Below are 15449 nucleotides of genomic sequence, written 5' to 3' on the forward strand. Positions count from 1 at the left end.
TTAAAATTTGCGATGGAAAATAATCTCTTCAAATTTCCAAAAAATAGATTGATATATTTGTAATTATCTTTACCATAATATCAGGTCTAAAAAGAGATTTTATTGTATTGAGAAAATAACCGCTAAATGTTATTTTTAATACAATAGAATCTCTTCTAATTCTTCGGAAGTAATAAAATAAAAATTATTTTTATAGGTATGAATCTTCAGATATGTTTCATGAACGAGACGGTGTCGGACAATGAGAGTCCTACTTCAGATAATGAATGTCCACTTACCAATCCTAAGCAGCAGAAAACCAAACAAAACTCGAATGTAAATCATGCTTTGACAAATGTCCCTGCACCTGTCCAAAGGCCTGCAACACTATCTTTACATCCAGCTCCACCACCACAAATAGGTAAAAAAATATATATTTTTATTATATTGTTGATAATGTAGATTTTTCTTGTATTGCTAGATGTTAATTTTCATTTTGTTTGAGCTTGTTCTCTTTGTACACTCATATGCAAAAACGTAACGAAAAAAAATTTTCATCAATCTTTTAAAGTGTTATCTTTTTTTTTTATTTTTAGTCAAATTTTCATGAATTTTTTGGTAAACTGTATATAAATATATCAACTTTGATTCCTAAGCTCAGTTTTTTATAAACTTTACTATTGGGCTTTTATCTTACAGGAATTATCGAATAGTTGTTTTTTACCCTAAATTCAAAACACCCTAAACATCCTAAAACATTATTTTTCTGGCAGAATTATGTCTCCTGAGTATTTTGCTTTTTGGATCATGTCAATACATGCCTTGATTAATTTTTAAGAGCGAAATCAACTTGCGTTGCTTTTTTTCCATCTGAGTTTACATTTGAAATTTTTTTTTTTTCTGACAGAAAAATACTGTTAATCTTCTTTTAGGTGCTGCTACATCTGAGACAGACTTCTTTACTAAGCAAGCTAGGCTACAAACCGGAGGCAAGAATGGCATTGGCACAAGCCAAAGAAATGGCAAGGATGCAAATGGAGGTATGACTGTTATTTTCTTATACATATGGGGTGTTCAAAAATTGCACAGCTAAATTTCCGCACGGGTAATTGCTCATCAAAATATGAAAAATGTTGCTATAACCATCGGTCCATAAATGCCATTTAATAAATAAAATCTAACAACCTGACTCTTCTTGACAACTTGAATCTTCTGTTGAAGAGCTTACTTTACTTTTTGTTATGTTCAACGCATTCACATTGCATGTCACATTTGGGATTTATTCACCATTTCACCAGGTTGGCTTTTACTGGAGCAACGCCGCGCCGGTTCCTAATTCTATTAAGTGTTTCTCCAGGTTGTCCAATCTAAGTGGACTCCCGTTAGTGGATCTTTATGTAGAGGGAACTAATTTATCTGAAAAAAAAGTTAGGTATAGGGGCAAAAAACCATTCTATCTGAGTTACTTCTTTTGGTGGTTGCCCTTTTTTAAAAAAGCCACCCCTCTATGATTCTTCGAGGCGGCTGTCGGCCTGATCCACTGCTACATTTCCAAGATTTATCATGAAATCCTTTCTGACAGTCCTGGAGTTACATTCTCAGTCCCCATAACTTTTCACAAAGTCTAGCAACGGAGACTGAACCCTCCATGTAACTATCTGGCAATGGCCTATCATTGCTTATAACTGAGACCTGCACATTTACCAGGCTGTCGCACCGACATAAAATGTGTTCTGTCGTTTCTTATTCAGATTGACCTGCACATTGACACGGCTTCGACCGTCAATCCCTTTAGCTTTAAATGCCTATACAGCTTACAATGCCCTGTTTAGAAACACTTTCGCTATAGTCCGGCCAACCGGCTCCATAAGTACTATTGTTTTTGCTCAATTCCCCAGCGTCAATTCTCGAGCGCCTAGTCTTAAAAAAAGTCTAAACTTTAGACTTAAGACTAGACTTTTAGACTCTAAAGCTTCATTCAGAACGTCGCAATTAGTGGAATAAATTAGTGAAACACATAAACTTACTTCGGGTTTCTCTTATTACCGATTCTGAACCGTTCTAGAACTGTGATGCGTATGCGCAGAAGGAAATATGAAGACATTATTTCATTTGCGCATGCGCTGCAGAGTTCTTGGACGGTTCAGAATCGGTAATAACAAGAACCGGAACAAAGCTATAATCTAACATTTTCAGATTGTTTACAAATTTATTTTAGCAAATTTTCCTCTATTATGCATAGAATTGGTTAAAAAAGTAACAGAAAATAGCAAAAACATTATTGATTATTGAATGCCTAACAAAATATGTGCTAGAAAATCTTAAAAATATGAGAAATTAAGAAAAATTCGATATTGAAATTATTTTCCGTTTTTCTGAAAAACGGTAAGAGAAGTAAGTTCAGATTCGTAATCTGCGACTTCAAAATAGGGTGTATACCAATTTTGGTGAAAATCGGACGATTTCCAGTTTTCCCAATAATTACCAAAAATGCCAATTTTTTATTCATTTTTACCTTGCACCCCCCTAAATTTCATTCTTCCGGCGCCCATGACCATAGGTCAAACCAAACCAAACCTTTTTTAAATGATGGGTTACAATGGTAGTACACTTTTAAAAGTAGGCTGTATGATCGAAAAAAAAACGGCGTCCCGTTGGCTTGGAAATAACGATTGATGACATTTCCCATATAATTTTACATATAAAATGACAGCAATCTTTATTTCATAGCCATTGCTGACGCCGTTTTTTTTTCGATCGTTTGGTATTTTCATAGAGGTATAGGATGATTCAAATATACCGTATGATCGAAAAGAAAACGGCGTCCAGTTGGCTTGGAAATGAACATCTATGACATTCTTCAGTTTTTTAAAATACACTCAGTATAAAAAATTATGACAGGAATTTTTGGGATCATAATTTTAAATCATATCCATTGCATGAAAAAATATACAACATACCATCTACATATATAAAATGCTAATGTTTATCTGTGTCGTGTCTACTGAAGTAACGACTTGCTCTAGAAAGTTGCTTTTTTTACTAAAAGATAGCTAATTGGCTGTTCTAAAAACTGTCGTCGCCGGATTTTTTGTTTTTCATTTAATTAAAAAAAAATAAAAAATAAAAAGTATTTTTTTCCTGATGTCAATGTCGATGTCGTGGCGGATGCGCCAGGCTTTAACTAGTCTACATATTATGCTAATGTTTATCTGTGTCGTCTCTACTGAAGTAACGACTTGCTCTAGAAAGTTGCTTTTTTTTACTAAAAGATAGCTAATTGGCTCTTCTAAAAACTGTCGTCGCCGGATTTTTTGTTTTTTATTTAATTAAAAATAAATAAAATGTATTTTTTTCCTGATGATGAGGCTTCAACTAGTAGAAAATATACTTCAATCACCCTGTAATACACTTGAATCACCCTGTATACCCATCAAAATATTTTTAAAATTTGCGATGGAAAATAATCTTCAAATTTCCAAAAAATAGATTGATATATTGTAATTATCTTACCATAATATCAGGTCTAAAAGAGATTTTATTGTATTGAGAAAATAACCGCTAAATGTTATTTTTTAATACAACAGAATCTCTTCTAATTCTTCGGAAGTAATAAAATAAAAATTATTTTTATAGGTATGAATCTTCAGATATGTTTCATGAACGAGACGGTGTCGGACAATGAGAGTCCTACTTCAGATAATGAATGTCCACTTACCAATCCTAAGCAGCAGAAAACCAAACAAAACTCGAATGTAAATCATGCTTTGACAAATGTCCCTGCACCTGTCCAAAGGCCTGCAACACTATCTTTACATCCAGCTCCACCACCACAAATAGGTAAAAAAATATATATTTTTTATTATATTACTTGATACTGTAGATTTTTCTTGTATTACTAGATGTTAATTTTCATTTTGTTTGAGCTTGTTCTCTTTATACACTCATATGCAAAAAAAATGTAACGGAAAAAATTTCATCAACTTTAAAGTGTTATCTTTTTTTTATTTTTAGCCCAATTTTCATGAATTTTTGGTAAACTGTATATAAATATATCAACTTTGATTCCTAAGCTCAGTTTTTTATAAACTTTACTATTGGGCTTTATCTTACAGGAATTATCGAATAGTTGTTTTTTACCCTAAATTCAAAACACCCTGTGCAATAATTTCGTGGACAAATTTTCCTAAAACATTATTTTTCTGGCAGAATTATGTCTCCTGAGTATTTTGCTTTTTGGATCATGTCAATACATGCCTTGATTAATTTTTAAGAGCGAAATCAACTTGCGTTCCTTTTTTTCCATCTGAGTTTACACTTGAAATTTTTTTTCTGACAAAAAAATACTGTTAATCTTCTTTTAGGTGCTGCTACATCTGAGACAGACTTTTTTACTAAGCAAGCTAGGCTACAAACGGAGGCAAGAATGGCATTGGCACAAGCCAAAGAAATGGCAAGGATGCAAATGGAGGTATGAGCATTATTTTCTTATACATACGGGGTGTTCAAAAATTGCACAGCTAAATTTCACGGGATAATTGCTCATCAAAAAATATGAAAAATGTTGCTATAAACATCGGTCCATAAATGCCATTTAATAAATAAAATCTAACAACTGACTCTTCTTGACAACTTGAATCTTCTGTTGAAGAACTTACTTTACTTTGGTTATGTTCAACGCATTCACATTGGATGTCCCCATTCTGATTTATACACCATTTCACCAGGTTGGCTTTTACTGGAGTAACGCCGCGCCGGTCCTAATTCTATTAAGTGTTCTCCAGGTTTTCCAATCTAAGTGGACTCCCGTTAGTGGATCTTTATGTAGAGGGAACTAATTTATGTGAAAAAAAAAGTTAGGTATAGGGGTAAAAAACCATTCTATCAGAGTTACTTCTTTTGGTTATAGCAACTTTTAAAAACCACCTCTATAGATTCTTCGAGGCGGCTGTCGGCCTGATCCACTGCTACATTTCAAGATTTATCATGGTCCTTTTCTGATCCTTAGGTTACATTCTCCAGTCCTATCCTTTTCACAAAGTCTAGCAACTTGGAGACTGAACCCTCCATGTAACTATCTGGCAATGGCCTATCATTGCTTATTACTGAGACCTGCACATTTACCAGGCTGTCGCACCGACATAAAATGTGTTCTGTCGTTTCTTATTCAGATTGACCTGCACATGGCTTCGACCGTCAATCCCTTTAGCTTTAAATGCCTATACAGCTTACAATGCCCTGTTTAGAAACACTCGCTATAGTCGGCCAACCGGCTCCATAAGTACTATTGTTTGCTCAATTCCCCAGCGTCAATTCTCGAGCGCCTAGTCTTAAGTCTAAACTTTAGACTTAAGACTAGACTTTAGACTCTAAAGCTTCATTCAGAACGTCGCAATTAGTGGAATAAATTAGTGGTTTCAATTATACTTCATACTTTTTAGTTTACAATCATTCGCAATGTTTAAAAAACACAATTAAAATGAATAGAATATGCTAGCAACAGCTTGCATTAGTCAGTTGTATCCATAGAGAAAGCTTAATATTTAGCTGATAAAACAATCAACTTTTGATTTCTAACCACAATTTCTCTTGACGGAAGATAATCAAAGGCCAAAATGGCATTTCTAGCAAATTTTAAGGTATAATTTGTGGAAAAGTTAAAAGTTTGAAAACTTTTTCAACGAATTGAAAATGTCTACCATTAATTTTGACGTTCTGAATGCTTACATTGAAATTCGTCAAACTTCTACGCTAATTGAAACCACTAATTGCGCGGTTCTGAATAATGCCTAAATAAAATTTAAGTATAAACTTTATTTTTATTATGCAGATTGAAAGACAAAAACAGAAAAAATCTCCCATCACCGAAATGGTACGTCACAGTTTGGAGAAGGTAGGCATTCCATTTCCTGAGGAGAAACGCCGACTATCCAGACAAATCCTGACCGAAATGAACGTGGCGCAACTACAAGTTATTGTTAACGATTTGCACACTCAAATAGAAACACTCAATGAACAGTTGGTGAAGTTCTTGATGGACAGGGACGACCTGCACATGGAACAGGATTCAATGTTGGTTGATATTGAAGATCTGACTAGATACCTGTAAGTCTTAGATTTTATACATACACATTTTTTTTAATTTATTATTTTTTGTTGTATCCTTGGTTAGTTTAGATAAGTATAGAAGCTTTTTATTTAATACATTTAACATGAAATGTAGTTAGCACATTGAATAAAATGACTAAGGAAAGAGTCAAAACAAATAATATTTTAATACACACAGAGGCAACAGAATTTTTGTCAGTTCTGTTTTATTATATTATTTTCTTAAAATTGTTGTTTGTTTCTGGTTCTTTTCTGTGTATATTATTTCTTGTACTTTTCTTTTTCTACTACTGACAAGGAATTGAATCAGAACATCTTTTCACTAGCAAGTAATTTAATAGTATTTTAACATTTAAAAATAGCACGCCACTGGTTTTCCGGAAGTTTGGTCAACCATAATGAAATACCTTTACAGTATCGCCAAGTTTGTTGAATCTTTCCTTCTTTAGTCTTTTTATTCATTGAGCGATAAATGTGTAAAGTTAATGTAAAACGATTTCCGTTGCACATCAATATATTGCTACATGTAAAAAAATGCCTGCAAAATAAAATTTTATAGATAAATACATCATAAACCAATGTCACTGCATTATAATTCTTATGTTAGTTCATTTCATTAGTGAACATTCATAACAAACACTTATTCAGTCTAAAATTATCTAAAAATTGATTGCATTTGAATTGTTTTTTTCAAGGCTTCTGTTATTTGTTTATTTCCTAAATTCGTGGAAACTTCAAATGATGTAATAAAATAAACATCAAAAAAATTGTTTAGTCTGGCAATACTGCTTATATTTAACGCCTTTGAAGGGATATATATTTAGGTCTCTGATTTGGATATTGTTTTACGTTTACTTTATATGCAAAATGTGTGTGCGTAAATACACTTGCGTGCATAGAAATCAGCCCAAGGCAAACTTTTGAAGCAAACTATATATTTTTTAGAATATATTTGTCAGATTAAGAAAAAATATATACTGTTTGAAAGACAATTTTATATTCTTTGAAAAGAGTTTAGAGATATTAATTTGTATTTCGGTTTCTTTGGATTAAAATTATTAAATTAATGCATGAAACAAATTATTATCGTTTTTTATTACTAAGATGTATGCCATTATTTATTTATTTATTGATTGACAATTAACTAAAATAAATTTTCAATAATGGGTATGACTCCCTCTTGCTCTTACAACATCTCTCATATAGTTTGGCATAGATTCAATCAAGTTTGATATTGTTGCTTGCGGTATGTTCAGCCACTCTTCTTATACTGCAACAATGAGCTCTGGAATAGAGGTTGGGGCTCTTTGTCTAGTACGAATCCTTCGTTTTAGGTCATCCCATAAATGTTCTATCGTGTTTAAGTTTGGATTGCATGCTGGCCATTCCATAACCCGAAAACCGACTTCTGAAATGTAATCGTGTACGATTCTTGATGTGTGTGCTCTCGCATTGTCATGCATAAAAGTGAATTCGCTTCCAATGTAGTCGACGTAAGGTACCACATGAACTGCTAAAATCTCCTCAGCATACCTAGCACCAGTTAAACCTCCTCTCCCATGCCGACGGTCGTCCCAACGGATAAAAACCGGGTCGGTTCGCGCAGTCATAGAAATTGTACCCCAGATCATGCAGAAACCACCTCCATAAGCAATCCGCTCCTCAATGCAGCATTCTGCGAATCGCTCATCTGGCCTCTGGAATTTCTTCTGAAAATTCTTCTTCGGTCGCTACCATAGAAGCATATCTTGGTCTCATCTGAGAATAAAACACATTCCCATTGTTAATTGCCAATTCAGATGTTCCGTGCAAAAGGCAGGCGTGTTTGACAATGAGCTGGGGTACGTTTTGGACCAATTGCGGGTGTTTTGGGGGTCATGCTACTTTCCTTCAATCTTCGTCTTACTGTCCTCTGACTAACAGTCACTCCCCGTGTTTCACGGAGCTGTTGTTGCACCTGAATAGCATTAAGATGCCGATTTCTTAATATTGTTGACACAATAAAGCGGTCATCACGATCCGTTGTATATCTCTTTCCACCAGTTCCAGGTCGCCTACGAAAGGATCGAGTCTCCTCATATCGTTCACACACTCTTCGAACCGCTCCGCGTGTCATATGCAGTTGCCTAGCAGCAGCTCTCTGTTTAAGTCCATTTTCAATTAAAGCGATTACTTTGGCAGCTTTTTTCCGTGATGTATGCATTAAATTGAAACACTAATCAAACAATGAAACACAACAAATCAAACAATGAAAGAACAATGTGCAAATTTCGATTACAAAGTAACAGTAAAGTAGTAATTGCAATATTTGATAAGTTTTTTATTCTTATTGTCACCACAACACAAATGCCTTTCATTTGTTTACCCGTTGCTACGCATATAAACGATAAGTACTTTGGATAAATTTATACTCATATTAAAGCATGTTAAATTCTTTGTCTGTCAAAATGTTTCGTCTTTGAAACAGCTCTTATTTTTTTTTTCTTAATCTGATAAATAGATTTAATCTGATAAATAGATTCTAAAAGACACATTAAAGTCAAAAGTTTACAGTGGGCCGATTTCTATGCAGGCAAGTTTATATTAAAAAAAACAAGAGTACATGTATCACAGATTTAGATTTTTGTTGCTTTTTCGCTTATAAATTACTAGCAGTTAACTGCAGATGGATAAAGTACCACAAGTTCGGTGGATGATATTTTAGGCATGCTCCATCCAAAAAAAGAATGGCAGTGACGGTTGGTAGTCATTACTTTAATTTAATAGTAGATTGCATTTTTTGGTAATTTCTTGGATATCGTCTGTAAAAATTGTCATTTCTCTCTTTGAACAGACTATGTCAATGATTAATGCTAGTTGGAGATGGGCATTGATTGAACGAATCGTTTATTTGAACGAGTAATAGAAGAAATCGTGAGAATCGATTCATCGTTCTGAATACAGTTCTTAGAAATGAATTGTGGCTTCTAGTCACAGTTACAATTTTTGTCTCTATAGAATGTAAAATCCCTACCTATATACATAGTTCATTCAAATGAATGAATCGTAGGAGTTGATTCAATTTGAGAAACCGAATCATTTAAATCTATTCACCAAACAGTAATGCCCATCACTAATACTAAATGAGTGTAAATATTATAAATTTACACAATTATTAGCTTAGAAAGTAAACGGGAATTAAAATTGCAATCAAGCTTAAAAATGCTTAATATTGAAAATGCTTGAGAGGTAATGCTTATTGCTTAGATATACAATATGATCGAAAAAAAAAACACCTCAGCGATGGCTATGAAACGAAGATCACTTTCATTTTATATGTAAAATTCTACCTATGTGGAATGTCATCAATCATCATTCCCTAGCCAACTGAACGCCGTTTTTTTTTTCGATCATACTGTAGTACAGATTTGGGCCTATACTACTTTCCAGATACCAATACTTTATCAGAAAATATCGCATGATCAAAAAGTTTTATAATCAACCAGGCTTTTACTTATACTACTGATAAAAAAATCTGATATGATTTTCCATAAGAATAGTTTATCTATTTATATACATTTTAATTTTAGATAAGTAAGCCAATTTTCAGTCATCTAGTTTGAAAAGAAAAAATATATAGTTGTAAAAGAGTTTCACTTAAGTGATGCAAAATATGAATAACTTCTCCATTTATGGAAATTTTTTTGCACAATATTAAAAAAATATATATTTGTCATGGCCTATTGATAAAACTGTTTGCTTGTACATTGCCCTTTACTACAATAGCGTGCTCTATTTTTTAAGGAAACCTTAACAACAAAAATTAATTATTCATTAAGAATTACTACATAATTTATACAAAACGTTCAACTAAATATATTAACACTAGCTAAAATTTGACTGACAAGCGGATTACCATCGGATATTTTAGCTACCACCACGACAAAAGCAACAAAAGGCTGCATTGGTTAAAAATTACGAAGAAATTTCCTTTGGAAGTTTCATAATTGGTATACTTACCTAGAAATAAAAAATAAATTGACGTCAAATTTCACTTAAAACAATAAATAAAGAAAAATCTCCTATCATCCAAACTTTATCTGTCACATTGTATCAGAAATAAATATTTAATCTGCTGCCTGGTACGACCATTCTTATAAAATCGGCCCAAGTCTAGTATAGCTTGTCCAGCGATAGAATACATGATAGTTGCTTCATAGCAGTTCAGTTCAAAAATAGATTATTTTTCATTTTCGCATTTCTTGTCGAAATCATATATTCTCTCACCTTACAGACATTGTAAATATTTACTTTTCCTGTATATATAGGGGAGCCAAAGAGCAGGTTTTGAAGGAGCAGCATCTGACGTCTACACCGCAAAACAATAACTTACTACCGCCCCCCTCGCCCGCACCCTCTTCGCCCTTGGCCGCCCTTAATAGCACAGTAAGGCCTCACCTTAACAGGATAGCAAGCCTAGTTAAAAAGTAGCCACGTACTTAGTAAGGGTTAGATTGGGTGGTTGACGGTATCACATACATCACTCTCACTACATTTTGGCATTTGTGGTTATGAATTTTTCGAATGATCTGATTAGTGTTGTAAGGATGATTTAATAGAAATGGGTAATATTGGTACTTTGGCTATGCATATAAGTGTTTGTTCAGTGTAGAGAAATGTCACAAAAATTTATATTTTTTTATTCAGTAAAAACACATGTTTTAATAATTAAACGAAGTAAGGTTTTTGAATAAACTGATTTAATTGTCCTTTATAGAACTGAAATCAAAAACATATACAATATTGGCAAAAGACAGTCTTGGGTCGGTATTTACATGTCTAGAATCTAAAAGTGAATCGGTATGACGTTCTTGTAAGTTGGAGAGAGAAAATGCGAAGTATTTATTACATAACCACTTAATCGGGCGCTTTGTTTCATGCGCTTGGGAAAATATTTACTTTTCTCTCTTTGTTCGGTACATCTTATTATTGAGTGTATTGACTGTACTCTTCGTATCGGCACCCAAAGCCAGATCTTGCCAATCCTGTATATTTCAGTTCTATTATAAATATGCCAAAGTACTAATTTTACTTTTAGTGCATTCCATTGGGTAAATTAGGCAACTTACATTATAATTTAAGAATGTGTAACTATGTCGTGTTATAGCATAAATATGTAAAAGAAATATACAGGATGTCCCAATATTCCGTGGACATAGAACTACTACGTATTTTTGAAATCAAAATAAGTTCATTGGTTAATTAATCGCTATACAAAAGTACTTTGCTTATCCGCTAGAGGGCGTCAAACTGATATAATCAAATAAACATATATTCTCGGATATCTTAAGAACTGTTATTCCGATTTGAATGAAATTTTGGGTGTCAGTGTTTTGATAAGCGTTTTAACATTTGACTGTCACAAGAACCAAGAAAAAATACAGGAAGGGTGACACACCCCCACCCCTACATAAATTTTTGTATAAATCTTTTTCAACTCCACCAACAACAGATTTTCTTTTCGTAAAATGGTCTCTCTAGTATATACTACATTTTTTGTCTCTTGTAAAAAAACGCCACATCGCATAATTTTTGAGAAAACATTTTTTGTGGAATTTATTTTTCCATAGCAGACCTACAAAAAATACAGGGAGTTCCAATATTCCGTGGACATAGAAAAACTGCATATTCTTTGAATCAAAATAAGTTAAATAAATAAATAAATAAATAAATGCCTTTATTGTCAAAAAGTTTTTCAATTTGTGGACAAAGGTAAACTAACAAACAAAGTAAAAAATAACAAGGTACACAAACAAACAAACAAAAGATAATACAAAACATTATACAAATAATATTGTCAGTCTTATTGTTAAAATAAACATATATAAATGTTTACAATGTCAAAGAACAAAAAAAATTAAAATAATATTCACATTTTCTGCCCCTCCATGCCATAGCTTCATGGGACAAAATAGTTATTTATGATATGAGTGCTAAAAGTGGTATTTTATTTTGTGAGAAGGGAAGCCTCCGGCGTCGTGTCCCATCCCTTTGAACAAGATAAAATCACTTTTAGCACACATATCATACACTATTTTTTCTACAAACAAGTTTATGCTCGTATATATCAAGGTATTATTACTTTTCACGTTAATGAATAATTCATAATATGTCATTCTGAAATCAAATTAATTATGAAGTTTATGGTTGCTAGGGTAATTATCGCTTCAGTGTTAAAAGTAAATCACGTGACTTACTTTTAGCACCAGTGCTAAAAGTAAATGACTTTTACCATCAGGGACATAATGTCACATTTTAGGCACTGACAGCATGCCTTAAAAATTACATTTTTACTGACGTTTGTAGAAAAACCATTTTTTGGTAGGCAGCTTGGGAAAAATAATATTTTTCCTCAAAAAGTATGCGCGGTGACGTTTTTTTACAAGAGACAAAAAATGTAAATACTAGAAGGACCATTTTACGAAAAAAAAAATCGGTCTAGGGAGTTCGAACATAGAAATAAAATAAAATAACAAAAAAGGAATTCGTATTTGTGAGCGTCCATACAGCCAAATAAAATAAAGCCTGTACTTAAACTGCCGTTAAACGGTAGCTTACTAAAATACCGTTAATAGGTATGACGTCGTTGATGTGACGCACTTGACGGCTTTATGAAATATAGGAATTTTCTAAGGACTAACCAACGCTATCCACCCCACGAAATAACCAACTTAACCAACGCAACTAACCTCGACACTGATAAAAAATATAAAAAACAAATATAAATTAGTAAAAATCAACCAACCCCACCAAATAACCAACTTACCAATGAATTAACACCCTCCAAATAACCACGCTAACCAACCCGCCACCAAAAAGAGTGAAACCAATGCAATAAGATCACGCTATAAGCAAAAAAAAAATATAAAAAAGCTTGGTCGGCGTGAGATTTGAACCACGGACCATTCGCTTACGAAGCGATAGCCTCAGCCACTGACCCACAGGTGCTCTTGCAAAATGCTTAAGGGTAGGCATTACTTTCCGCCGACATGAACGACGTCACAATATCTATTAACGGCATTTTAGTAGGCTACCGTTTAACGGCTGTTTAAGTACTTCGTAAAATAAAATAAGGAATACAAAATATATTTGCGCCTGCGCAGTACGATGAAGCTGAATCAAAATCGAGAATAATGATTTTCTTATTGTAATTTTACTATTTATAGTATACTTTATATATTATAATACATTTATAATATATAAGACTATAAAATAAAATAAATTCAGTATAGAAATAAACTAGAAATATGTGTACCAATCTTATTTTATTTGTATAATTGTTCCATATACCTAACCAACTTTTTGATGTTATTCTTTTTATTCTAATTTTATTTTATTTTGCTGAGCCCACCATATAAGTTTTTGATTTTGAAAACTGAAGCCAATTTCTAACCAGAAACCAATGACGTTCCATCAACTATTTCTTTTGGATATCTATGTATGATATTTATTCCAATGGATATCACAAGTAGGTATATCTGTTGTACGACACCCCGTCCTATGAGTAATGTAAATATTTGGGTGTTTATTGTATGATCTGTGTAATTTTTAATTTTCATAAATTTATTAAAATAACGTTTTTATTGCCATTAATAATAAATTGATTCCAAAAGAGAATCCCAATTTTATTTTTCCACTAAAAACAGTTAAGTAAAATTTGGTACTAATTGCAACAACAATAAATATTTGGTATATTTTTGAAAAATACAATTGTGGTATTCACAAACTATTAGTTTATATAATGGCGACGTTTGGTGAAGTCGGGTTTTTATAACTAGTAGATCTTAGAACAAGTTAATTCACTTGCCTTAGGCCTTAGAAAAATATATGTATATGAAAATGCTGAAAACTTACATAGTTACGAAAAAATATGATTTTCTTTACTTTTTTCTGTATATTATGTATTTAGAGTAGTTAATCTCGTTTAATTTGGATCTTTATATAATTAATTAGTATCTTTAGTCAGTTATCTTGAAACAACACTGGTCTGCGCAAAAAACTCGAGCCCTGGCACCATTCCTGCTGAGTCTTAATGTAAATGAAGTAAGTTTTAATTACTGTCCTTCAGTCACGAATTTCAAATTCCAGATCTTTAAGGCTGGGCTACTCGAGAATGGTTCTGAAAAGAGCTGTGCGCGATAGACTGGTGCCTAAACATGTCAATTGTCAAGTTGAAAACATTGACAAACTTGAAAAAGTTAATCCCAAAGGATGTTTTAAGACGGATAAACTGGATATTGGTTTCTCCATATCTCCATAATTTTTAAATGGGAAACCAAAAAAAGTTGTCAACCGTCAACCATTATTCTTAACCTCACTAAAATAGCTGGGAACTCCGAGCACTAATTTACAGGAAGGTGCTCGAGGGGAAAAGGGATCTCGGCGCGGAACAGTTCCGAACTTTATGACTCAATTGAATGGAGGGAGAGTATCGCGTTCTTGAACAGTTCAGAGCTGCACAACTGCGTGAATGGAGGACAGTTAATTAAATGTCATGAAGTAATCCACTTTGCCGTATGATCTGTTCAACCATAATTGAATGTCGGGTATTAACTTGTATGTCCATCTGCCATATATTCCGGTATTCCATTTGTCGTGCCACTGTTGGAAAAGTTTTGTTCTCGCTAGATCCTTACCCATGGTAGCTATCGTACCGTTCCTGTATGAACAGTGCAATAGGTGCTATTTCAAATATAACCCTATAGCATTTCGAGATACCGTTTTGTATGTGCTGCATACTCTAATAGCCATGATTTTATTACCTACTATGGAAGCTTAACAGCTGGAAGCTGAAATATGTAAAAAAGCGATAAAAAAAAAGGAAAAATCGATCACGTTGGTTTTATTATAATATGACGGCGATCTCCCTAAAAACGGGGGGTTATAGGGAAAAATAGAAGTCATATTTGGATTCAGGAGGTCATTTTACATAAAATTCGGCAAGGACAGTGTCATGGCCGATTTTCATGCCAATCAATGTAATTAGTTGGTACTTTTCTATTTAAAAATCTCATTTTTCAAAATTAGTTTTAGTTGTCGTTCTCTATTTTATATTAAATTTCCTGTGTAAGTTTTTGGTAAGTGTTAGTTGTTAGTAATAAGTAAGTTTGTTAGTGATATTAATTTATTTTTATATGTTCTATGACATATACGTCAGACTTAATAGAACTTGAGAATCTATAGATATTATTAATCATCTGTATATATTAAAACAAGTAGAATAAAAAAACAGATATTCAGAATTGGCGATAGTACATGCGTTTTTTAAATCCTAAAATACTAAATCAAATAAAGAAAAATAGAAAAATTTTCGGGTTTGACAG

The 15449-nt window shown here is 33.0% G+C and overlaps 1 protein-coding gene across 1 annotated transcript in view; it reads left to right on the forward strand.

The window, feature by feature from the left end:
• LOC115885376 overlaps window positions 1–11650 on the forward strand; it is a 111014-nt gene extending 99364 nt beyond the window's left edge. Inside the window, exons 11-14 of the mRNA XM_030904277.1 lie at window positions 197–400; window positions 4344–4450; window positions 5810–6084; window positions 10395–11650. Coding sequence (XP_030760137.1) covers window positions 197–400; window positions 4344–4450; window positions 5810–6084; window positions 10395–10557 — 749 coding nt within the window. The 3' untranslated portion in view covers window positions 10558–11650. The remainder of the gene's footprint in view (window positions 1–196; window positions 401–4343; window positions 4451–5809; window positions 6085–10394) is intronic.
• The last annotated feature ends 3799 nt before the right edge of the window (window positions 11651–15449 follow it).

Source organism: Sitophilus oryzae, unplaced genomic scaffold (genome assembly GCF_002938485.1).
Source record: "Sitophilus oryzae breed Bouriz unplaced genomic scaffold, Soryzae_2.0 scaffold_111_pilon_pilon, whole genome shotgun sequence".
In the NCBI taxonomy this organism is placed as follows: Eukaryota; Metazoa; Arthropoda; class Insecta; order Coleoptera; family Curculionidae; genus Sitophilus; species Sitophilus oryzae.